The sequence below is a fragment of the Capra hircus genome, chromosome 14 (genome assembly GCF_001704415.2).
Source record: "Capra hircus breed San Clemente chromosome 14, ASM170441v1, whole genome shotgun sequence".
Lineage (NCBI taxonomy): Eukaryota > Metazoa > Chordata > Mammalia > Artiodactyla > Bovidae > Capra > Capra hircus.
Genome location: NC_030821.1, coordinates 71,228,969 through 71,256,049, shown reverse-complemented (window position 1 = coordinate 71,256,049; position 27,081 = coordinate 71,228,969). Strand labels below are relative to the sequence as shown.

Here is a 27,081-nt window from a genome sequence, read left to right as displayed (position 1 = left end):
ATGGTTCAAATGTTAATAGTGTCAAGTTTAAGAAACTGTGATTTATAGTGAATCTTGTCAGTATGTTTTGAGTTTTCCTTCCTTCTTCCTCCACCAAGAAGTATTTATTAAATTTATAAACTGGATGTGAACAAAACTGATACTAACCAGAGTCATTCAGAATATGTTAGGTGTGCTGAAGGAGAGTTGGCAGTGTGATAGAAGATACCTGGGCAGCAGTGCAGCTACTGTTGGTAAGGTTGGGGACGAAAGCCTCTCTGAAGAGGGGGCGTTTGAGACGAGGCTGAAGGGCGAAGGGTTTACCCACCAGCTCAGCGGTGAAGAATCCGCGTGCAGTACAGTAGCTGTGGGAGACAGAGTTAGATCCCTGGGTCAGGAAGATCCTGGGAGGAGGGCATGGTGACCCACTCCGGTATTCTTGCCTGGAGAATTCCATGGACAGAGGAACCTGGCAGGCTACAGTCCATAGGGCCGCGAAGAGTCGGACACGACTGAAGCGAGTAAGCACTCACACACGCTGAGGGATGAACAGAAGCCAGCTGTGGGAAAAACCCTTGAAAGTAGCATTCTAGCCAGAGGAGACAGCGTTATAAGACCCCCCCGAGCTCCAAAGGGTAAATGAAGTAGCAGCATCTCTTAGGGATTTTCTGGAAAGAAGGATGAGATAGCACATTAACTGTACCATGTAGTTGTGTTTCCAGGGGCTTCTGTTACTCTAGTTAAGGAAACTTCTTTTCAAATGTTGTATGGGAAAATGGTCTGGTGTATTTATTAAGTGCCTTTTGTGAGCTCAGAAATACATTTGACAGACTACCAGCCGGGAAAAACATGTTCCTTTCCAGATAAGCTGCCAATTTTGAAACAAACATATAAATGAGAGCTCATGGTCACAAAATTCCACCAGAAATCTTGCAAACACTTTAAGCAAACTATATGTGATTTCTGTGTATTAAATTTCTTATTAGCTTATTTAGTATTTATAATATTTAGTTTAAATCCAAGAATTACAATAAAAAGCAAATCAAAAGGAAATTCTTTACTTTTTCCGCCAAATTCAGATTGTCAGACTTACAGTTTAGCATTGTAAATAGTAATTTTTATTATTTAACTTTGAAATAGTGCCTCTCAAGTCTATCAGTATTTTGGACCAAGTTTTATATAATGTGAAAAATCTTTTATGTATTTTGTATCAGGTTCATTTATTCATCTGAAATTCAGAGATCGTATTAGAACTCTTTTAGATGCAAATGACAGATTCTGCTCAACTAAAAAGGTAAAAGGGACATTGAAAGAAACTAGGATGTATTAAAATCAGAGGAAAATCTTGTAACTGAACTGAGGCAAATGGCAGCAGCCGAAACTTCGGGATAAATAGAATGAGAAAAGACTTGAGGACACGTCGTGTGACTCTCAACTACATGTTGGCTTGTGACAGACCGGCTTCCTCAAGGGCAGGAAACACACGGGTTCCAGAGTCTCACGTGCACAGGTTCTGCCGCTGGGAACAGACCCTGTGGGTCAGTCAGATCGCTCTGACAGCAGCTGGAGCAGGGGCAGTGGCTGTTTTGCTAGGCGTGGTCCTGAAGGTTTTGCTTACACTGCATTAACCCATTTAATGATTTTATGAACCCTCTGCAGTGGAGGTGGTTATTATATATGTTTCACAGATGAGACGGAGAAGGAAATAGCAGCCCACTCTAGTGTCCTTGGCTGGAAAATCCCATGGATGGAGGAGCCTGGCAGGCTACAGTTCATGGGGTCATGAAGAGTCGGTTATGACTGAGCACACACAGATGAGTAAACTGAGGCATGGAGAAGTGAGGAAACTTGACAAAGTCTCAAAGCTCAGAAGTGGCAGAGCCGGGGGCGGGGGTATTAAACCCTGGCAGTCTGCTACCTGACAGAACTGACAGATACTGTGACGTCATAGTCATTGAACTCAGTCCCACTGGGGAGATGGAGAGGACATGGCGCCGACTCCAGGATTCTTGTCTGAGGCATCACTTAGAGGAGCCTGGTGGTCTGCAGTCCACGGGGTTACCTAAAGTTGGGCACCACTGAGCAGCAGCAAACTCATAGGTAATGAAATCGATCACACTGGAGATGGAGAGATTTTTCTTTTTTAACTGTAAACTATGGAAGACAGCAGGAATATGGTTTTAATTTTTTTGTTTATTATTAAAAAATAATAAGCTTCCTGGTGGCTCATATGATAAAGAATCTGCCTGCATTGCAGGAGAACCCAGGTTCTCTGGGTTGGGAAGATCCCCTGGAGAAGGGATTGGCAATCCACTCCAGTATTCTTGCCTGGAGAGTCCCATGGACAGAGGAGCCTAGCGGGCTACGGTCCATTGGGTCACAAAGAGTCGGACAGGACTGAGTGAGTAAAACTTTGACTTTATTAAAAGATAGTGTGTAGTGTAGTGTTAAGTCACTCAGTCGTGTCTGACTCTTGGCAATTCCACAGATTGTAGCCCTCCAGGCTCCTCTGTCCATGGGACTCTCCAGTCAAGAATACTGGAGTGGATTGCCATTCCCTTCTCCAGAGGATCTTCCTGACCCAGGGATCGAAGCAGGGTCTCCTATGTTGCAGGCAGATTTTTTACTGTTTGAGCTACAGGGAAGACAAGACCATTAAAAGATAGGACAACTGATAATATAATGAACCATTTTCAGACCTTTGAAAAATTCCATGGGTTTTTGTTCAAAGAAACACGTGATGTGTGTTGCCTGCACAGCCTCCTTCCTGTGCGCTGTGGAGTTTGCTCCCTAGGAGACATTTGTTGCTCTCCAGAATCATTTCTGTCTGTCACAACTTGTGTGGTGGGTTAGTTAGTACTGGCATCTAGTGTGTAGAAGCCCAAGGTGCTGCTGAAGACCTTCCAGCGTGAGACAGACTCCTCTCAACAAAGGCATGAAAGTGAATGTCACTCACTTGTGTCTGACTCTTTGCAACCCCATGGACCGTCCAGGCCAGAATACCGGAGTGAGTTCCCTTCTCCAGGGGATCTTCCGAATGCAGGGATCGAACCCAGGTCTCCCGCATTGTAGGCCGATTCTTTACCAGCTGAGCCACCAGACTTGACCCCAAATGTTAGCAGGCCTGAGGTTGAGAAACCTGTACTAGATAAACTGGGCCATTTTCTAACTTAAGAGTCACTGTTTGGGATGAAGATGTAAAAAGGATTCTGAATCTTTGTGTACTTGTGAGGAGTGAATAGGTCAAGACCAAGTATGATGCAGGGTGAGGGGTGTTAGTGTCACATTAGGCTGGGGTGCCTCGAAAGAAGGACTAAGTAGTGGAAGAAATTTACTGAAAGAGTTGTAGAAAAATGGAGCAGAGAAACTTGGCTAGTTTCGGTATTTTCCCTGAGGATCAGCTGTGTGCATCCAAGTACTAAGGTAAGGAAACTTAAATCTCCCTTCTCCCTCTCTCCTCTACCTGGTGGTGGTCTCATAGGACTAATTACAGCACAGCATTTTAGCAATGTTCTTGACAGAAGTGGGCCATGAGTTTTGTGATTTATAAAAATGTAGTTTGTATTAAACAGAGCCATTATTTTTTTTAAGTTACTTTGTGAATTTTGGTTTATAACACAGGGAACATTTTAATTGGATGCTTTCTGTGTGCCATACACTGTGCTAATAAATCTGTATTTAATCTCATTGAACTCTTATAATAACCTTTTAAGATGGTTACTATGAAATGTGTATTTTACTGAGGAAAATTAGTCCCAGGAAAGTTGACTACTATTGTCAAGGCAAACAGCTCTTTAGGTAGAGTTAAACTTTTGATTTGATTCCATAGATAAAGCTCTTTTAACAACAAATGGCGTGCTGCCTTTTCCTCTTAAAGACAGTTAATGTCCTTTCATATGCTGATTTTCCATCTATGGTTGAAGTTTTGATACCAGTAGGTGATTCTTTGTATTGCTATTGCTAAGTCACTTCAGTTGTGTCCGACTCTCTGTGACCCCATAGACGGCAGCCCACCAGGCTCCCCCATCCCTGGGATTCTCCAGGCAAGAACGCTGGAATGGGTTGCCATTTCCTTCTCCAGTGCATGAAAGCGAAAGGTGAAAGTGAAGTCGCTCAGTCATGTCCGACTTAGTGACCCCATGGACTGCAGCCTACCAGGCTCCTCCATCCATGGGATTTTCCAGGTATATTTGGTCTTAGTTCTTATTAGTGACAGAATTTATGTATGTTTGGAAACAGATACTCCATGTATATTTGAAAGGTTTTGAAAGTTGAAGCTGTGAGATAGTTTTTTCCCAAATGTTCCTAGAAAGTTTATTGAATAGATTTCATAATACTTTGAGGTCATTCTTTGGATGTTTTGTTTTTTCTTGTATATAGAAGCTTGGTGTTATTAAACATTTTACAGTGTGGAAGATGATTAAGATGAAATATTTCTCTTTTAGTTTTAATCTCAGACAGTCCATCTGTGTCATACATTGTACAAAATCCTTTCAGTGAAATTCTGTGTAATAGGAATTTTAGTATCAAAAATTACATAGATCCCTGTTGCTGCCATAAGGGGCATTATTTTAAGAAACGGGTCCTTTCATTGTTAACCATTGCTGTGAATAAGCTGAATTGCTCTTAACATTTCTAAGAAGTGTATGCTAGTTCATCACATTTTGGTCTGTGAAGTGAATAACCGTTAAACGCTTAGGAACATATGCCAGTGTCCAGAGAGCCGGTGGAGGAAGGGAGCACAGCACAGGACGCCAGGTGCTAACTCTTTTCAGACTTTTTTATAATAGGGGTCGAGTAATAAGGTGTTTTCTTTCGTTGATAAAAAATATTGTTACTTTGCATTTCACTTCATTGACCTTTACCAGAGCTTCCATATTTGGAGAAAAAGCATGGAGCTTAGAGGAGGGGAGGGGAGGGGCTGTTTGTGGTGCCTTAGACTGACTTCCCTATAGCTGCCACATGTTTAAGGTGTGAATCTGATTTCCTGGAGGATCCTGACCCCTCCTTGCACTTTCATCCCCACTGAGTCATGGCAAATTCTTGGGCAAGGTTTATATCAATGCATTATTTTTCCTCTGCAAACTTAAAGAATTGTAATATTTTCTGGCTCCCTTTGTGTTGGTTTGCTGTGTTAACTCCTAAGTGACATACTTTGTGTACAGTTGATATTATTGAATAAACCTATGAGTTAAATAATAAAAAGTTTGATTAATCTTAGAAATGTAGAAAATGTAGAAATACTGGTCTGTGTATGGTAAAATTTTAAAAATGAGTCATTAATTGGTATCTCCTTTCAGTCTTTAATGGTTAAGTGTGGTTTGAATACTGTCTTCCTCATACTCCTAATAGGATTTGCTTCTACAAGAGGGAAAATATCCCCAGTATTTAAAAATAATGGTCTCAGTATTTCCTTAGGTGAGAAATCTATTCTTAATTTAAATTGAGAATATATGCCTTAAGCATTTTAAAGGAGTAACACTAGCATAGATGTTGATGAAATGTAACTATTGTAAGCTAAATGTAAAAATCTAATTTTTCTTTCCAGTTTTGCTTTATGTAAATTTTTTGATATGTGGAAAAGAGGGACGAGGGCTATAAACTCAGAGCCAAATGTGCTTTTGTTGTTCCAAATTTTCAATGCCAGAAGCATATAAACCTGCACCTGTTGGTAATTATGAGCAAGCCAGCCTTTGCCTAATCCCAGGCCTCTGCTTAAAACTTTTTTTACTGGAACTAAACGATGTTGCCATTTTTATTTTTAGGTTTGCTGGCATGGGTAATCTCATTAAGGTGCTAACCAGGGACATAGACCACAATGCAGCACATTTTTTCTTGGACTTTGAAAGTAAGTCTCTTAGCCCCTCACGGCTGGTGCATAATGGTAAAGGTGAAAGATAAATTAATACTCACACCGCAGTGAAGGCCAGCTATTTGTTAATAAAATACGGGAATCACACAAAATTTGCATGACTTTTTTCTTAATCGTAGGCAAACATCACCATCATATGTATAATTTAGTTTTTCATTTGCTGAATCATGTTGAGTGTGTAGCCAGTGCTGTCCTTTCATTAGTCCATGAAGCAACTAGCCTTATGATGAACATTCTAATAGTATGCCTCAGTGACTGCCCAGCAATCTGGTTGCTTATAATCCTATCATAATTCTATTCATACGAAGAATCAGAGTTGTGCTGCATATCCAGAATTAATTCTTTAAATAACTTCCACAAATTATTCAGAATCCAAATTCGGTTAGAAATACATGCTTTGTTGAACGGCATACAGGAAGTAGTCTGATATTCTGCTACTCTTAAGATGAAAGCAAGGTGAGCTGTGGCCGAAACTCTAAACATTTGGCTTTAAAATAAATTGTTGTTTCAGTGCAATATTAAACAAGATTACCTGTGAATAATTATGATCAGAAATTTCTTTTTCAGAATACTAGCACTATTGGAATACTTAAAGAATTTTTCATTATAAGGCCATTAATGAAACTTGGGAGAATTTTAAGAAGAATTAGAGCAACAGTTGTGCCATTGTGTACAGGAAAAACTACATTTCACCTCTAGGTCCTACATATCAGCACCTGGAGAGCCCGCTTTGCTGACTGCCCGAGCACAGTCTGGGTAACCTGAAGGACGAATTCATGGCCTAATGAACATTTTCCCTGTTACGATTTTTTTTAAGTTAAATTTCAGATGTTCTTTTTTATAAAGGGATATTTTCTCTTTTCTCATTCTTGTCTTGACAGGTACCTTAACATGGGGAATCTTCTTAAAGTTTTGACTTGCACAGACCTTGAGCAGGGGCCAAATTTTTTCCTTGATTTTGAAAGTGAGAAGATGATTTTATATCTATTTTTCCTTGCCTGCAGTAGACTGCGTTTGTCTTGCACTAAATGAATGTTTCCACTTTGCCATCTTTTTAACTTTTGCTTTGCATGACTGAGCTATGAATTGTTTGAGTAAAACTTCTTGTGCCTTCTAGAACTGGAAGTCATATTTTATAGATTAAATTGTGATAATATTTTTACTTGAATTTTTATAAGAGATTTATATCTCTTAGTTGGACATTAATTTATAATTTGAGATCTCTAGTAAAAACATTTGAGATGCTCTGAAAACATTTTTGTGAAAAGATTTTGATGGAAAGGATATGCTTCTTCAAGATTTGTTAATTAAAAGCAGTATTTGGGGAAAATTTTACTGTAGTTGAGAAAAATTGATTAGGTTTCAGTTACTCTATATACCTATTGAAATACTTTGAATACAAAATCTGTTCATGAAGGCCATTCAAAGCTCAGTAATTTGGGCATAATATTAAAAGGTAAGTGTGAACCTTAATTATTTAATCTTTGCAGATAACTGATTTTAAAAGTTAAATTTATTAAATGTATTTGTTTCAGGAATTCATTTTTTTTTCTGACTCTAAATAAAAAGAAAAATAATGGGTTCACAGACCTTTAAGTAATTTGCCTTCTGTTTGTTTTATGTTGCATGACCTATTGTAATATGGTCTAAGAGTGGCAGGTAAGTGTCCTCGACCTCTGTGCATGTTGAGAGGCTTTTGCTTTTTTGGCTGTCAGTATTGCTTTAGCTTTTCTGGTTGTCAAATTGGGAACAATGATATTCAATTGGTGTTTTAGTGTGAATGTTGCTATTTTAACTGATCATTAGAAAATTGTTAGGAAAGGGTGAAGAGCCTTTAGGTTATAAATCACATTACCACTTGCATTTTCATCTGAGATTAAAACATTTGAACAGATTTTTACATACTTAAGACATTTCATGGTTTTTAAAACAAATCCCTTAAAATAAATCCTCCCAGAGATGTTGCATTTTTTCCATCAACTTCAGTTTATGTGATATTATACAGTTCATTCTAGTTTATGAATAATTTGTATTTTTTTTCTTTAAACAAGGACAGATCATATGAGCACATTAATATATAGTTTGTCTCCATTTGATGGGGCCATCTGTGGTCTCTGATATTTTTCCACTTTTATTACATTCCTACTGATGTTTCATACTGACCGTTTGCATACTCTGTGCAGGCTAGTAAAGAGTAGTAATGTCAACATCAGGACCATATTGTTTGGTTTTTAGGGAACGATGTTATTGAATGATAGTTTTCTTGACCCTTCTCAACAATTTAACAGTGCTATTTTAAATGCATGTTTAGCATGAATTTTAATCAGCTTGGGGATATTGAGCAGTTTGCTGATTTGAGGATTATTCTTTCAAATGAGGCAGCTTACATTAGAGCTGTATTTTAGTTTACTTGCATTTGTTTCAAACTTGCTGTTGTATACTTTTCTGCTATTCTGTCTCCTTATTATCTTTGTCTCAAGTCCCTTACATTTGCAGAATCTTGGCTTTGATACAGTCAAGATCTTGTTCAAGACTTGGCACTTGATCTTTTTATAAACCTAGCGTTATGTTGTGGTCAAGTGAGAAGCATGAATTTACTGTAGTTTTCAAAAGATTATTTGATCTTGGTTTCCTAATCGGAGGGTTTGGATCATGATCCTTAAATTTTAAATAGCTAATGTAGTAGCAGGAAAAGGTTAAAACTAATTACAAGAATAACCAACAGTGAAGAACTACATATAAAGTGTTAACTTCCTAAAGGCAGATATAAAATAAGTATTTGTTGCTTATATCAACTAATGTAAAACTTTTGACACTTACTGGTAACCTGTCAATGAAATGTAGTGAAAACAGACTGCAAACTAGGTCAGAGTTTGTCCCTGTTAGTTATATTTTGTAAATATGTTTTCTTTTGAATCTAACATCAGAGTTGTCTTAATCAGTTTTCTCTCTCATCTATTCACATATTTATCTTCTTTTTGGAAATGTGCATTTGTAAAAGTGTATTTTATCATTCAGCTACTGTAGTGACCCCTTGAAACTTCCTTTCTTTTTAACTGTTTTATACCAGATTCAAAATTGCCAACACAGTTGATTCGCCAATTCATAGGCTTGTGAGATTAAAGTCATATTCTGTTATTAAACAGTGTTTAATACCTTATTTATTTCTAGATAAACTGTAATATTTAGGTTACCAGAATAATTTAGCTTTACTCTTACCATCATTTTAATTGGTTTAAGCCTACCTAGTTCTCCAAGGTTGGGCAGCTATAGAAACAGTACCATACAGACAGATATATTGGCATTTTGCATCAAGCTGTATAAAAATTAACTATTCTAGTAATTTTGAACTATGATTTAATGGACCCCTATATTTTACAAAATGAAGACTGTCTTTAAAGTACATCATTATCCCTTAATATACGTGCTTGCACACACAGTTTTTCGCTTCAGCTTGCCTCGTGTGTGCCAGCCAATTGATACTAGGGATGCCAAGATAACTAACAAACAACCCTTCCCTTTGGGGAGTTCTCAATCCAGTAGAATAGATAGAAATGCAAGCTAATTATTTACATCATTCAAAGTATATAGGTCAGGAAAGGGATTACCTTTACCTATGAGTGGGTTGGACCTAATGAGAGAATTCCTGACGGTGATAGTAGAGTTGGGTTGTGAAGGGCGATGAGAATGGTTCATGCTAATTTAGTGCAGGGTGTTGTGGAGAAAAAGGAACAACATGTTTTTTAAAAAAAGCCTTAAGGCGTGAAATGACATTCTGTGTTCAGTGAAGCGTATTATCTACTTGCGGTACTAGAAAGGAGGTCTTTTTCTTAAAACAAATTATTCCTATATGATTTTAAGAATAGTGGTTTGATTAATATATGTAAGTCCAGGAGTTGCCCCATAAATTTTGCCAAGTTATGCTAATGACAGCATATTAAAAGCACTGAATCGGGGCCTATACAGCCTCTTCTAGTTCTTAAAATTTCTTATTTTATAATGACATTGTTAATTTATAGGTCATTCTAATGACAGATCTTCAGCCTAAGTAACTATAACTACTGTGTGTATCAGTTCACGCAGTTGTCTCTTTCAAGCAGAGGGACTTTTATTTTTACGTTCCTTCCCAACCTTAGCAAGGTGCTTCATGATCACAGAAGTTCAGTATTCATTAGTTAACCTTGATTTGTGTAACTCCAGGTAGACCAAATAGAAGAGTAAATATAGGTGGTTGTTTGTGAGAAATAGACTCTTACTTTCTCTAATTCTTTGTTATAGAGCCTTTCCACTTAGTCATACATTTCTTCGAATTCTTGTGTCCTTTGTGTTTCCTGTTCCCCTCTCCCCCCAGTCAAAAAATAATTTGATAGTACCCACTCTCTTAGTCTTTTGTTTTTCCATTTTACCTTTTATATATTTTCAGTTGCTTTTGCCCTGTACTTGAAGTTTCTGATGCATTTTCTTATATTTATTTTTCTAAAATGATGTAGGGTAGTTTTCTTTAGATATAAAAATGCACAATAGCCTTCTTTAACACATGCTGAAGGCATATTTAAAAATCTATACCTTCTCATTCATTCAACAATTATTTATCATTGAAAATCTACTAGGTACTAAGTTTATATACTGAACAGTGGTATATACTGTACATACCCTGCCTCAGTGGGATTATAAATATTTACTGCATGAATGAATGAGATTAAAGCAGAAAGATCTCTTATCACAATTACAATTTTTATGTGACTTTAAATTCTTTTCCTTTTGTAGCTCATCTTTGCCTCTGTACCATAACAACGTCAATTTTAGCAGTTACTTTCAGTGACTTTTCAGTAGGAAACTGGTGTGAAATTATTAAAATAATTAATTCTACTTTCCAATAGTAAGAGCAACTGAAACATGCTTTAATTTCCCGTGAACAGCTTTTAAAACTAAGCTTGATGAGTAATCACTATGCCTACTCTCAGTAGTAGATAGCATTTCACAATCAAATGAATGTCCTTTTGTTAATTGGCTAAGTGATATGTTTTTCCTCAAGTAATTAAATTTTTCATTTTTTTGCTATGAAAAATCAAAGTGACAAGTCTTGGTTGACCCCATTTTGGGGAAAAATGCCTTATCTTATGCAGTCCTGTCCCCCGCCCCCCCAACCCGAGTATTTCCGCCTTTTGCATGACTTGCTGTCAGTAACGCAGTGCTCACCTGTCTGCTCTTTTCTGTCTGTCTTCATTTCTGCAGCAGTCTTCAGCAGCTTTCAAAATTATCAATGTGACTTTCCTGTGGCAGTCTAAAAAATGTTTAATCAGTGTGGTGCTGGGTATTTTTTCCACCCTGAAGGGAAACTGGAATCTTCTCCTTTATTTTTAAATTTCTTGGTACTTATTAAACCTTTAATAATGATTAACCACTTCCAAGGTCTATTTAAATCTCCTTGATAATATTTCTTTTGTATATATTCTCAGTGTCATGTTTTTCTGTTAACAGCTAGTCACCACACCCAAAATACATAGTTTAGTATTTTCAAACTTCACAAATATCTTTTAATATATAATAGTCAAAATATTGTCCTTTGTCATGAATTCCCACTTCATGAATTCAAAGTATGATACGTGTCTACTATTGATGTTATGTCTGTAGTTTCATAATTTCATATGAAAAGTATAAAACTGCTGTTTTTTGCATGTAAAATTTTTCTCTACTGCATCTGGTGTAAGTATAAAAAGTTATAACTGAGGTGTACTTTTTTTTAGTGTGTGTCTAATTATGACTGGAGAATATGGTCTGGCTAAATGAAAAAATATTACTGCTAAATGACAAACTCTGATTTTTAAAAAATCATTTAGCTATAATATCAGTATTTGCTCCTGGTAATACCTTTATAGCTTTGGACACAGTCTTTTAAATTTTTCAGTCGATTCCTCTTGTGTAATTTGTCATAGCAGTTTCATTTTTTAAAAAATACATGATTTCTGAAAGGAGATTTTCAAAATAAGGAGATAGACTTGAGAACACAAATTCTTAAGTTGGCTTTGCATGTGAATGTTACTCTTAGTGTTGCTGTAGTACTGTCTTAAGTATGTTGAAATTAAAGTTTGGTACTGTATTTGTTGATTTAAAAATATAAATGATATATTTTTGACTAGTTGGCAAGTTTAGTAAAGGAAATTGAATTATGACTTGCCTTAAGCACAAAGTAAAGTTCCAGGTTTTAGGCACCTGGACTCCTAGTTTCGTGTGTGAACTAAGTTTTTAAAAAATTTTTAAAGAAAGGAATAAATAGATCTTTGTGTATTTATGGGAAGGTGGAGTATGTGCAGAAAATGATTGGTAAACAATATTTATGAGAAATGTTCTTAATTCATATTATAAATTTGGTCTGCCTCCCCTACCCTCCAGAGTATAAGAGAAAATTTTAACATGGAGGAATTCTGACACCACAATTACTCTCTAAAACATTATGGTAATCATAATGTTTATTATTTTAAGTGCTTTTTGCCTTGTCTGTAGTCTTGAATATAGTCTAGTGGGAAAGATTTATGAAAAACTCAGATTCCTCACAGAACATCCATTTCCCTCATTCCCCCCCACCAAAAATCAAATGTTTTGAATAAAAAAGATTTATCCTTAGCAAAACAAATGACCAGGGTATTAAAAACAGGATTTTTGTCACCTCGGGCCTTAACAGAGAAATCTAGAATTACTCATCTATTAAAACCTATGTTTTGTGGCTAACACCACACATGGTGGACATGCCCATATGTTTGTGTTCCTAACTATGCTTTTTATAATTCCCCCTTCATTTTTCTTCTCACTCAGTCCCAAGTATATAGAAACTCAGTTTTTACATTAATATTTCAAAATTTCAGTGATAATACTGTATCTTAAAGTATCTAGTTTTTATTAGCCTAGTGATTCTGGAGTCCTTTCTTAACTCAAACTCCTTTGCATAGTAATCTGCACCTTTTGTTCATGAGCAGAGAAGTTCACTAGTCAGAGTATAAAGTGGTTTTTAGAACCACTAAAGTCTTTTTTCTTAGTTTCTATTTTTTTATATCAAAACTCAGTCATTAAATTGAACTTTATAGGAAAGTAGTTTATGGCTTAAACTGTAGATGAGCCAGGTACATTACATTTCATTTCTGTTGAGTTAAATAGGTGGCTATTCATGCATTTTCAGTCATTACTGTTAGTGGTGAGTATAGTAGAAACAGTGAGTATACACTGACAATTAAAATTTTTGAGTTACAACTCTCATTTGTTTAATATAACATGTCATGATTTGTAACTTGAATAGTAATGTTTGATGTTCCTTGCTTCTCTGATATTTATCAACTTGAGGCTAGTTATTCAAATGCAGAACTGTGGGAAAACGATCAGTCTTTTCTAAGAAGTGTGAAGTTAGCATTGGAAAAAATGTTAGGTCAAACCAACTTTTTAGAAAATTGGATTATTTAATACTTGAGTTATTGTACATGTACTTTAAAAAATCATGTGACTGTAAATTTTCTTGTGCTTTCCTGCTGTTTAGATGCCCAGCCAACAGAGTCTGAGAAGGAAATTTATAACCAGGTGAATGTGGTTCTAAAAGATGCAGAAGGCATCCTGGAGGACTTGCAGTCATATAGAGGAGCTGGCCATGAAATACGGGAGGTGAAAATTCCTGTCACTCTTTTTAATCTTTATTGTTTCCTGTGTTATATTGTCTATTTCCATAGTCACAATTATTTAAAGGAAGATCACTTGCATTATTTCAGAAGTGGTTGCAGTGATATAAGGGTAAACAAACCAAGGTTCTATAACTACATAATTTATATACATTAAAGAGAATTCTTTTGGTTTACTCTCGTACCTGAAATTTACAGTATCCATGGTGGTGCTGTTCATACTGTTTTTGGAGGGGAGACCATCGAGCATTCTATGGCTTTTCAGTTCTGCCAGTCTATCTTTCTGCTCCTCCTAAGCTTCCTAGGAGAAAACAAAACCATCTTTGTGGTCTGGATCCCCTCAACTGTGTCTGACGCCACCAGAGAGCAAATGTATGGTGTGGTCTCCCTTAGCTTTCTTCTCCCAAACCTCTGAACTTATCCAGGTTTTCATCCATCTCTTTTTCCATTTCTTTTATTTTTTTTTCCCCCCCAAAAGAAGCCGTGTCCTTACTTCTTACCAAGACCAACTTCTCTACCTTTGTTCTCCACCCTCCTCTGAAACTTTACTCTTTGAATTTCCTTCTCTTAATTGCATCTTTTTCTTTTACTGAGTTCTTCCCCACGCATGCCCACATACTCTCGGGTGTCCTGTACTACCCAAAGAAACTCCCTGGCCTCTGGACCTTCTGTCTCTTTTTTCTCATTATATTTTTTGAAGGCATAGCTCACACTTTGTTGTTTCATTTTTTTTCCTGACCTTCTACTTCTGTTCTTCTTCTTACCTCTCCTACACTGGACTGTTGTTTGTTTCCCAAATGTCTTGCACATGTACAGTTCCTTGCCTTTGTTCTTGTCTGGAACGTGCACTTCCTTTTTTCTTTTCCTGCTCAGTTCCTATCCTTCCATCAAATCCCAATAATCTTCTGCTTCCCTATACTCTTTTGCCATAGCACTTTGCACATTTTTTTAAAAAATCACTAATATATGATGTCTATTTCTTCAGCCTTCTAGCTTGAGGAAGGTTTCTTTCTTATTTTTGTGTTACCAGCACCTAGTACAGTGCTTGGTAAGCAGTTAGTAACTACTGAAGAATAAATGCAAGAAGACTAATCTTGCCAGTATCATTGGCTTGAGTTAAAACCTTATGATTTCAGTAAATGAAGGCATGTAACCATTTCTGTGAATTTCAAGTTTTCTAAACATATCAAAGCTGAGTATAAATCTAATGTATAAAGAACAAACGTGACTACTGAAACTGTCATAGGTCAGTGTGAAGATTTAATTGACTTAGTAGAACAACTATTGTACCTTTTGAGAAGGCACACAATAGAATAACAAAGTGTTTAAAGTTTAATGGAGGTTGGTTTATGAAGAAACATGTTTTGTTTTGTTTTTAAAGAAACAGTCTTAATCAATGCAAGTGGCATTGTAGAATTATTGTCTTTTTGGAGGTCAGTTTGACAAGGTGTAATATCAGATCTATAAAATTATCTGTACTCTTCTGTCAGATACTTAATTTTAGAAGATATTCTCCAGAAGGCTATCATTCAACGGGGAGATAAATGTAAAAATCTTTATGGCTGCCTTATTCATCATAGCAAAAACTTGGAAGCAATTCATAGAGTTGTTTTGAGGATAAAGTTAGATAATCTTATCAGAAGAGACACATAGAAGCTGACACAGAACACAGACTGAGAGTTTACTGTTATTACTATGCTAATGAGGTGAATTATTATATGTATTTGTTTAAATAGCACTTTATTAAACACAGCTCTGAAGGTGAATAAAATTTGATTTAAGACAGAATCTAGGGACTTCCCTGGCGGTCCAGTGGCTGAGACTGTGCTTCCAGTGCAGGGGCCTGCGTATGATCCCTGGTCAGGGAACTGGATCCCACATGCCACAGCTAAGAGCAAAGATCCCGTGTACTGCAACTGACACCCAATGCAGTCAAATAAATAAGATACTTTTTTTTAAAAAAGAATCTGTTAAATAAACAAAGCTTATGCTCTAGAATAAACCACTAGAGAGGGAAATAAGAACTTTCTGCTAATGTTTTGATATATCAAACATTTTAACATTTTTGAAAATAAGAGTTATAATGCCTACTCCATGACAGCCTCACCTGCTTCTGTTCTCTTTACCTCTCCTACACTGGACTGCTTGTTTCCCTGATGTCTTGCACATGTACAGTTCCTTGCCTTTGTTTTTGTTTGGAACACGGCACTGCTTTTTTTCTTTTCCTGCTCAGTTCCTAGCCTTCCTTATAATCTATTTCCCTGTACTCTTTTGCCATAGCACTTCACATGTCATTACTATTTTTTTAATGGTGGCCATCACTTTTTTTTAAAAAAGGCTTGACATCTCACTAAGTGCCATTTTCCACATTAGACTATGATATAGGTGCTATGTCAAAAGTGTTATCTAACAGCAGTGGAACTGCTCTGAGAGGAGAGTCACAAGTATAAGGTGAACCATAAACAGTTGTCATAGAAGAGCAGCCAGTGTCTTCGGTTCTGAATCCAGGCAAGGCACACCCAGGGAAATAGTTAACTCTGTTCAGTCTTGACAGTGGGTGACGTTTGCTGGAGCATTTTAATATTATGAGAATGAGTTGGTATTTAGAAAATCGTGATTAAATCCTTGCAAGAGAGATTGGATAGGCTTCTGAAGAGAAGAAAATAAATTTTAAATTTTTATCTGTTTGCTTATTCCCCAAATAATAAAATGAACAAGTTTTTACTACTTGATATAAAACCATTGAGATTTGGCTTAAAGGCAAAAGGATTGTTTCGTGCACATCAGAGTAATCTCACAGTCCCTTTGAAATAGTCATATTAACAAAATGTGAAATAAGGATTGTTACATGTTGTAAACTCCAGTTTTCTTGAACATAACATTATTTCTAGATAGTCATATAAGTGAGGTTCATTTCAGACTCCTATATGTTTATGTAAAAAAAGATTGAATATAACCACAAACTTATAAAGCAGTTTGTTTAAACAGTGTATATAGCCCACTTATTTAGCTTGTCGCTAATTTATTTGAAGCATCTTCTAAATCTTTAGTTTCAGTTTTATTTGTTTCTTTCTGGTTTTGTGTGGATGGAGTCAGAGTACTAGTGTCTTGGGAAAATCTGAATGTGCCATTATCTTCTGATGATATTGTAAACAGGCGGTTCACCTTTCAGATGGAATGTTTAGCTCATGTGAAGATGTTAGAAAAAGCAGACCAGGTTATGGAAAAAAGGTGAAGAAAAGCCATCTATAAGTGAAAGAAAGATAAAATCAATAATATACATTTATTTGGGAATAGCCCTCTGTACTTACAAATGATTGCTCAATGACTTGGAAGACTGGGCAGAGAAAGAACATATTCATATTTACAATAGAGTCTCTAGATTATGTTTTATTTTCTCCCCTTTCACATGTGAAACTTTTTCACCTTCTTCAAGAAAACCTAAGAAATTTAGATTCCAGAATAGGATTTTAGTTATAGGGAAGGGATAAGTAACAATTTCTAAATCACATTTTTTCAGGTTGATTTAGGTTCTTCAGTATTTGATAGCTTTTTTTAAGCTAGGTTGAACCTTGGAATTTGAATTATTGAGAGTTTATTAGCCTTTTCCCCAGAATTGGGTCTTATTTCACTTATCACCTGCCTTTTTTGTTCCTTTTATCCACTAAAACAATTCTTAAAGAATTTCTAAGAAAGCTTATCTGTGATATGGGAAAAAATATAAAATGGTATATTTGGTTCTAAATTTGAGAGTCTAAATTTTAGATTCTAACAGGTATCAAGACATAATATACCTGACAAACATACATTGTGTCATTTTTTTATTCTCTTCTATCCATATCCATTGCAAGGGTGATGAAAACTATTATACTAGGTTTAAAGTACCCCTGGAGTTGAGAAGGCCAGTTTCAGCTCTCCTGGATCCATTATACTGAGTTTCATAAACTATACCAGGATTTCCTATGTTTGCCAAAACCTGTATTTTAATGTAAAAATAATACTGTTATGATTTTAAAATAAATCTTGATTATTTTTATTCTTTGGATTTTGAAGGCAATCCAGCATCCAGCAGATGAGAAGTTACAAGAGAAGGCATGGGGTGCAGTTGTTCCACTAGTAGGCAAATTAAAGAAATTTTATGAATTTTCTCAGAGGTTAGGTAAGTGAAAAGTTTTATCATTATGACTTCCTCAGTGAAAAAGGAGTTTATTGATATTGGAAGCTATTTACAAGATTTCATGTTCACACTGCTAAATATATATGTCTCATAGGTAAAGCAGCTTGGTGGACTCTAAGATTATATAGCTTAATGTTGCTGTCTTCCTTTTCGGCTAGGTCTTTTAAGTTATTTAGACCATTTTCCTCAACAAATTAAAACTTCTATAAGAAGATTTCTGATTTTTTGCAGCCTAAAGTGTCCTATTGTGAGAACTGCTGGTAGAATTCCTTTCCAGCTCTGGAGCAAATCCTTTCCCATGTGTGGGAACTAATCCTCAGTCTCCTCAGTGATTTAGATTTTTGTGTTCCTAAGATTGATCAGATCCATGTACCTAAAACTGTACATGATGAGAACTGGGAAGCTAATGGTATATGTGAAGTTACCGAGGGAGTTATTAAGTAAAAAGAATTCGGAACGGTATGCTTTTTCCCTTGTATGGGAAAAATTATTCCAAGATCAGAATTGTGCCTTTAATACAGTGAATAAGAAGAATTGGAGTTCTTTTTCTTGAAGAAGGAAGAGACACCAGATAAGATTTAGCCATTTAGCTGCTTGTGTAAATTGGAAGAGGTTTTACTTTGTGAAGTTGGGAGCGTGGGGTGGGAACTGGTGTAGATTGTGTTAGAAGTTTGAAACATTTCAGTTTAAGTTTTTGACATGTGTTTATATAGTTGTACTTTTTGAATCATATAAATATGTTATATATCCTAAATGAGTACATACAATTTAATAAGAAAACTAGTACTGTAAGATAGAAGCTGGTCGTTCAGTTGCTCAGTCGTGTCCAACTCTTTGTGACCTCATGGACTGCAGCACGCCAGGCTTCCCTATACATCACCATCTCCTGGAGTTTGCTCATAGTCACCTCCATTGAGTTGGTGATACCTTTTGGGGGCTTATAAGCTAAATTTAGACCCAAGATATGATTTGTTTTGCCCATGTGGTTTTTTAAAACTTCCTAATTAGTTGCCACATTTTAAAATTGGTAATTGTTTGTGTTTTGTGTGTATGTGTCTTAAGTCTTTGGTTGCTTTGGAAAAATCAGGTGCTTAGGCAACAACTGATCAATTGATCTTTCTTCCAGTTGGGGAAGCTAAGTGGCAAACCGACAGTGTCCATTAGTTAAGGCATGTGCTTTCTAGTTGCCGTGAGTCCCTACTGCATCCTGCTTTTTTACATCTTGCTCTCTTTATGTCTTTAAATAAACTACTTGGCCATTTGTGTCAACCTCTGCTTCAAAGTTGAAATCCTGTTTTTTTTTTTAAATATCCGTATTTTTTAAAAAGTAGGAGAATTGCTATTTTTCCTTAGATGCAGTACATGCTGTCAAATGCAAAGACAAGTAATAGTTGAGATAGAAGCGTTTGTGTAAATTGTCCTTTTCTTATAGAAGTAAGAATTATAAATTATTTTCCTCAAGCACAGCGGTCAGTTCTTTCAGTCGAGTATCTTATGTAATCCATAGCTTTGTAACCTCAGGGGGCCTAGGTGTTTTCCTCTTGGTTATCTTTACTACTACTGTAAATAAGTAGTTCTACTTCTTAGTAGTATCACTGCTACTTTAAATAAGAGTTTTCTTGTGTGTTGCTAGTTCCCAGCTGCTTTTGAAGTTAAAATGCTTTTGTTGCTGCATAGATCCTTCTCACGTTCATATTGGTCTCCTAGCATTTGCCAATTAAAAAAAAAAGGAATAATTATAAAATAGATCAAACCAGGCAGGCTTACACGTTCATATTCTAACTACTGGAATTACATCAGGTGAGTGGTGTGTGTTTTGGCACAAGTGCTGTGTTCCATCTCACCAGAGGTTGTAATGACACAGGTAGTAGCAAAAAGCTCTGGGGTTTTCATCCTGTCATGTGGAAGCCTTGAGCCTTGGTTGTGTAGGCTAGGACTTCTGTAAAGGTGTGAACGAAGTACACATTTAAGATCTGGTGGTTCACTCCTCATCTCTTGGCTGGTAACGTGGTTCATGTTTCCAGTTGCCTTGCTGACGGGATGCATACCCTTGCTTGCATGTGATAGGAACTCAGTGTTGAACGAGTGAGCGAGTGATGGATTAACGAATACATGTGTCTGATATATCAAATATTTGTTGGTATTTAGGATAAGGAATAATAATAGATTTCAGGCTTTCAAGGCCTAATGGCCTGTGTTTGATTTCTGGTGTTGGTGGTTATTAGCTGTGTGCTCTTGGCTCCATCATTTAAATTCTGTGAGCTTCAGTGTCCTACTTGGACCTCCAGTGAGTTGAGCCCTCTGCTTTAAGTGCACGTAACCTCTGTTGTCTCTTCTCTTCTGTGCTGTCAAGCCAGAGATGAGGATAAACACCAAATACAGCACCCGGAGCACCACACAAACTCTGAAGATCCATGTGGTCCTTCAGAATTTCAAAGAGAAGGCTGCTTGGCTCGAGCACTATAGATCAGCCGTGGGCTGGACTCCAGGAGAGGGATCACTTGACTAATTCAGAAGATACTGAGCTTTCCAACATGGTTTAACCTTGCTGACCTAAGAAACATCCTGTACTTGCTTGTTTTGGTCAGAGGCCTTCCCAAGTGAGGCAGCTGTCTAAGGGAAGGTTGTGTGTCCAGACAGTACACAACTGCCTTGTGTCTGCTTAGTCTTCCTCCCGTTGCAGGGGCTGACAGCGGCCACCTCCAGAGATCACAGTGAGTGAGTCTGTCCAGCACGTTGACTCCTCTTTAGTGAGCTAAATTCACCAAAACCTATTTAGAAGGTTCTGAAGTACACAATAATGGTGGTTATCTCTTTTGGCTGTTTCAAATCCCCTGCAGTCCGTATCCTTTGGGTTCTTTCCTGAGGATTCAGACTGGTCTTTGATAGTGGATGGCTGGCAGTAAGAGACTAAGAGACTATATGGCTCTGGTCTCTGAAGGGGCCTCCTCTTCCTAGTCAGGCCTTGTTCCCCCTTCTGGATCTACTTTGTGGCCTGATCAGTCATTATTTCTCCACTTGATAAGTCATCCATACTCCCACAGTCTGTTCTCCATGCTGCAGATGAAGTGGAGTTTTTATTTTTTAATTATTTATTAGTTTTTGGCTGGGTCTTTGGTCCTGCTTGAGAGCTTTCTCTAGTTGAGGTGCCTGGGGCTTCTTGTTGCAGTGGCTTCTCTTGTTGTGGAGCACAGGCTCTGTGTACCCAGGCTCAATAGCTGTGGCTCACAGGCTCAGTAGTTGTGGCTCACAGGCTTAGTTGCCTGTGGCTTGTGGAACCTTCCTGGACCAGGGATTGAACCGGAGTCCCTTGCATTGGCAGGCAGGTTCTTAACCACTGGACCACTAGGGAAGTCCGAAGTGAAATTTAAATGCTAATCTGATGATGTCATTATCCTGCTTAGTTTCTCTAGGGATGCTAAGATGGCAGGGCCAGGGTGCTTCGTGTGGCACACAGATGATGTGCATATGGTTTTAGTCTTAGGTTCCTCTCCTCCTTGCCTCTCTGTTCCACCTGCATTGTTGTCTTGCAGTTTCTCTGCTCGGTCGTGCCCCTCTCCGTTCAGGGTTGGGCTCTGTTTGTCTGCAGACTCTTTCTCATCCTTAGCGCCCAGTCCAGTCTTGGTCCAGGTGTCATGTACTCAGGCAGGTTTTTCCCTGAGTCTGCAACTGGGTGAAGCTCCATTTTCACACCTTTCCATGGTACCATACCCTTCTCAGTACATATCCCAGCTGTGGTAAGTTGTCTGTCTTCTCTCTGTATAATTAGTCTCTGTGTGTGTGAGCATAGGGTGTGTCCATCTTCATCGCTGTACCCAGTGCCTGACCCATGTTAGACCATCAATATATTTTGTAACTTACTATTAAAAAAGGATGATAACTATCATTTGAAGTTACTGTGTGGGTTACAAATAGTGTCTAGCTCAGTACTTGGCACATAATAGACGCATAAAGGGTACTTACTCTTGGTACTAATCAATAATTTAATCTTAAAAGGTTATGGAAGGCTAGTTAGAATGTCATTTTATATGAAAAGCAGCTTATTATGGTAGAAATAATAGGGCTGTGAAGCCAGAAGCACTTGGCATTTATGAAATATACCCTTGGGGGTCTGACCTCTTTGAAACTCAGTTTATCCATCTGTAATGTCCATATCATAGTTGACAGTGAAAGTTAAATGACAGACTAGGTTAAGTACACAGGTATGGGTATTAGTTCATAATTGGGTAGATCAAATCGAAAAAAAAATGGTAGTGTTGGTAATTTTTCAGCTTTTTAAAAGTTGATGATGTGAGATAAATTTGTTTTCATTAATATCTTTATTAATCTAGCATTTATTCATAAATGGCAGACCACCATCTAACTCTATAAACTTTGTTTTCTCTGAATAGAAACTAGCCTTGTTGTATGATTCTGTAGTATGTAACAGTATTAGTTTGATTTCTGGGATTTTTTTGAAGTGAAATCAGTATTTCTATATTTTTATTATTATTTTTTTTAGTATTTCCATTTTTAAACACAATATTAGTCTGGCATTCCAAAAGTAGCGGTTGTTTCAAGGGACAATTTTATTTGTGTAATGAATTAGAATGTTTGATATTATGGCCCTGAGATAGCGAGCTGTACAACACTCAGGAAGCTACTTATTAAACCACATATTAAATAAACAGCACAAAGTGTGTGAAGTTGGTAATTCATTCATACCCACATACAGTTATGACTGACCATAGTTTCACCAAAAAAGACATAGTCACAGTTACCATTTCATAAAAATCAACACTGTGTAGAATGTGAAAATAATGTAAGATTTGTCCTTTGATCGTGATATTTCATTCAGATTCACATTCTTCATGATTCTGAATTTGGGTTTACAGAAATTGAGTTAGTCACTTCAGGGTTTCTATTCTAGTGAACAGTACTCAGTTTGAGTGTTATGTTTAGATAATCTAACTTTTAAAGAAACCTTATTTTTATGGAAATTGAAATCAAAATATTTTAAAAATGCTCGCTTTTTGATAAATAGATACAAACAACATCTTAATGTTTTGTTCTTTAGAAGCAGCATTAAGAGGTCTTCTGGGAGCCCTGACAAGTACCCCATATTCTCCCACCCAGCATCTAGAGCGAGAGCAGGCTCTTGCTAAACAGTTCGCAGAAATTCTTCATTTTACACTCCGGTTTGATGAACTTAAGGTAGGATTGTCCTGCTGGTCCTCCTTGTTATAGAAGAAAATCATGCGTCTTTCAATGAGTACTAGGAGGAAATGCCTGGAGCCCTTACTAAAATGTGGTGGCATGATGTCTGCTGTTCCTCAGCAAAAGTGGAAAACTGGATTTAAAAATTGTGCAGGCTTTTTGGTGTAGCATAGCAAACAACAAATTGCTCAATATTCAGTTTTCATCTAGCTTCATTTTAAAAAGTATCTCTGAAGCAATATTGACATCTTCTAATATTTTTTTCTTTTCTGTTCATCCCCAGTTTTTTTCCCAGCATTCTTCTATTAATGTATAAAAATGTTGATTTTTCTTTCTCTCTCCTACCCCTCTCCTTCTTTCCTTTCTTCCCTTCTGTCTTCTCTCTCACACCCTCTCCTTCCCCGTCTCTACTTATTTACATCCTTTTTGCTAGAAGGAGTGCATTTAAAGAAAGAAGCCTTAAATTCCATATCAGGAGACCTTAATTCCACTTCTATCATAGTAACGAACAATGAGGCAGGTCCTCTGACTTTCCAGCACCCCACGTACCTTGTTTAGAAAATGGAAGAGCTAGATTCCTAACTCCAACATTTTATAAACATTATATCATAGACAGCTATTCTCCTTTATTCATACTTGGAACACAAATGGTTTGTTTATAAAATTTTAGTCTATTTGACGACTGCCCTGTATATTAATTGTAATAACCCACAGTGAGTGGCCACATGTTCCTTTTTGTTTTTGTCTATTTGGCAATACCATTTTTGGTGAGCAGCCTTTCCATCTGTTACCTGAAATTAATGAGCAGAAAGAAGGACAGTGTACTGACTGTGACTGAAAACCAGTGTGCACAGTCTTCTGTGTCCATCATGAGACAGTTAGCAAATCAGTGCAGTAAGCACAGTGCTACATAATCTAAGTGCAGAGCGTCATCTTGGATGATAACGGTTTTAATTCTTAAAGTGGTATTACAAATTCGATAATGTAAATTAACTAATTTCAACTCTAATAGATACTTTATTTAATTGTTATACTATCCTTTAGTAAATAACTTTTTCTTTTATAAATGTTTTCTTTAGATGACAAATCCTGCCATACAGAATGACTTCAGCTATTACAGAAGAACATTGAGTCGCATGAGGATTAATAATGTTCCAGTAAGTTAAAGCTTGAATTATGGCGTGATAATAATAATTCAGATCTCGATTTGTTCAGTTTAGTCTTTTACTCATTCATTCATTCCCTCATTCATTCAGATAAAGCTAAAGATAGTAGTAAAGTTAATAATTACAGGTATCCACAGCTGTGGGAAAAAAGAGAAAAATGTAGCAAGCCATATGGTATTTACCTATTTTTCTACTTGGTTCTTTGTTCCACAGCTACTTCAGTAAAACTGCTTTTTGTCTATATAACATTGATAAAAAATTTCTCTTTGTTTTCTTGTTTTAACTGCAGAAAAGTTTCATGAATTAGTGGTTATGAGTTATTTGTCCCCATGTTCTTAGATTGGAAAACTCTTGGGGAGAGGTTGACCCAGAATAGGAACAGCACTAACTCTGGCAGGAAGGGGAGCGGGGTCTTGGACCCCAAGCACGTCTGTGTGACACTGCCGTGTGAGAAGACGGCTCTGAGCCTGTTGGTCGGCTAGCATAGCATCTGTTCTGGCTTGTTAGCCTCTCGACCTCTCATTTTAATTAATACTCTTTTCTCCTAGACATCAAATGCCAACCTTAAGTGTGAGAAAAATACTGTCTTTTTCTCTGGATATTTTGTGGACCTATATTGTGCTGATTTGTATGGGAAGCAGAGAAAATTTCTAGGATCATCCCTGGCCTCAAGTAGATAGTTTAATGAAGAAATACTATGTAAGTTTGTAAGGAGTGTTAAGTGGCATAAAAGGTTAAAAAACCAAAAAGATCATCAGAGACCACCACAGTACTGTAAAGCAGTTGTCCTCCAGTTAAAAAAACCAAAGAAACAAGACCATTGAGTAAATATTTTATGAAATCATTGCTCTTAAGACAGGCCTGGATCAGAAGAAAGATTTCTTTTAATGAAGCATCTGTTATATGTATTTGTTTGGTTTTGCATAAGCCAGTTTATTCTGTGAGGCTGACCTTACTGTCTGTCTTTTTCATACTCACTATATAAAATAAAGTAAAATAAAATGACCCAATTTTCTGTTATAGCCATCCTGCCATCATCCAAGACCAAAGGCACTGAAATCATCTTGGTAGTGCCTTTTGCTCTCAGTAATTATAGGTCAGTTCAGTCGTGGTCAAGTGCCATTTTTCTCAGATTTCTTCACTGCCCCCCTTCCCATCTCATCTCTGAGTACTTCTGTCCCAGTGGAGAGCCTGATTCCCACGGTTTTTGGCAACTGTTCTGTAGCTGCAGAACGTATTTTCTGGCACACTATCCATCTCTCTATTTTTGGTACAGTCCACCATCAGTAGTTAACTTTATTTTGAAGATTGGCTTCATTGTTACTCCTTTCTTCTAACGCTGAGTGGCTTCCCATTAGCTACAGAAGGAAGATATGACCTGAGGCCAAGATTTAGTCTGACCCCAGCTTTCCCTTCCAGCTTTCTTTCACTGGTTGCTGTCCCTTATTACACTGACCTATTTGAATTTACACTCTGCCAAGTCATTTGAAAGCATATTCTGCCCCCTGTCTGGTTGAAATGCCCTGTGTACCTGCTTATCAACATCTGCCAAAGCCTAGCCCTTCCATGTATCCGTTTAGTTCCTTCCAGTCTTAGTCCTCCCCTCATCCCCCACTTTATTCCTTGTCTCTTAGCATGTTACTAAGATAAGCTGTGGGGATATTTGCTTGCTCCTAATAGGGTGTGACGTCATAGGCATCTTTCTGTCCTCTGTGGCATTTAGATGGTCTCTTGTGTACAGCAGGCAGCCCATTCAAGTTTCATTTAGTGGCTTTATATCATTTAAAATATTTTTAAAGAAGTTAATCTTTAAAAAAATTTCTTTATATTTTAATCTTTTTCTTGTTAAAGATAATGTAAGTTTTGTGTACATTTGAGGGTCTAGAATGTAAGCATTTATAATTAATAGATTAGCAAGCATTAGCTAGGCACCTTGCCTAGGTCCATTTATAATATTATTTTAATAACTTAGGAACTGATATTAAGTGTCCTTCTTTTCCACACAGGCAGAAGGAGAAAATGAAGTAAATAATGAATTGGCAAATCGAATGTCTTTGTTTTATGCTGAGGCAACCCCAATGCTGAAAACCTTAAGTGATGCTACAACAAAGTTTGTATCAGAGGTAGGCATTGCCCAAGAAGTTATTCTTTGTGTCATTTTTCTTCAGCCTGTGTTCAGATAGGATGGGCTCAGTGAGTCCGCTACAGACCCTCTAAGCTGATAGATGCGCCTTGTGCACTGAGTCTGGTCCTCTCCCCTGAGACCCACGTGTACACACCTGCCACCTATCGGCAGTCACCATTAGGATGGATAGTCGACACCTCCATGATCTGCTGACCACAGTGAGGTCTTGACACTGTACAAGCAGATAACTTAAGGGTTTTCATCGCCAGTTCCTTTCTTTTTCTCACCCCTACATCAGTCTTATTGGTTCTTCTTATTAAAGTGTACGCTGAGTCTGAGAATTTGACCCTTTACTACTACCTCGAGCTACCTCTCCGTAGCACCCCACCTCTTCCTACCTGGATTTCTGCATTCATGCTCTGACCCACTGGGCCTGTCTCCTGAGTGTAGCCAAGTAGTCTTCTTAAGACCCAAACCACGTTCCCTTCTTCTCTGCATAAAAGGTTTCCAGTTTGGGAAGTTAAAGAGGGAGGGGGCGCATGTATACCTATGGCAGAGGCCAACAATATTGTGAAGCAGTTTTCCTTCAATTAAAAATGAATAGGTTTTGGAGGGGAGAAAGGTCTCCAGTCGACTTCCCAGGGCCCTTAGGATCAAATCCACGTGTCATGGGTCTCTTGGGGCGTCGTCTGCATGTCGTGGCTGTTCCTGCCCAGCTCTCAAATGTAAGGGCTTCTTGAGAGATGGGCGGATCTCAGCTGTCTTGCTCCCAGCTGTGTCCTCAGAGCTTAGAACAGTACCTAGAATCTAGTGCATTTTCTTTTCTAGTGCATTTTCTAAAACAAAATTTAGAGGAGGAATCAGATTTTAAAGTTGATAATTTTTCATGTTATGGTAGGTTTTAA

General features: G+C 37.3%; 1 protein-coding gene across 9 annotated transcripts in view; it reads left to right on the top strand.

Moving 5' to 3' along the window:
- Positions 1–27,081, top strand: part of FAM49B (family with sequence similarity 49 member B) — a 143,105-nt gene that overhangs the window by 108,388 nt on the left and 7,636 nt on the right. For 3 of the 9 annotated variants that reach the window (XM_005688843.2, XM_018058565.1, XM_005688844.3), the window contains 6 exons: positions 6,733–6,815; positions 13,377–13,498; positions 17,566–17,671; positions 22,746–22,882; positions 23,965–24,042; positions 26,058–26,174. In XM_005688843.2, coding sequence (XP_005688900.1) covers positions 6,743–6,815; positions 13,377–13,498; positions 17,566–17,671; positions 22,746–22,882; positions 23,965–24,042; positions 26,058–26,174 — 633 coding nt within the window. In that variant the 5' untranslated portion in view covers positions 6,733–6,742. Of the gene's footprint in view, positions 1–5,744; positions 5,828–6,732; positions 6,816–13,376; positions 13,499–17,565; positions 17,672–22,745; positions 22,883–23,964; positions 24,043–26,057; positions 26,175–27,081 lie in introns of those variants that run through there. The other 6 variants (XM_005688846.3, XM_013969121.2, XM_018058567.1 and 3 more) reach the window with 3 other exon arrangements.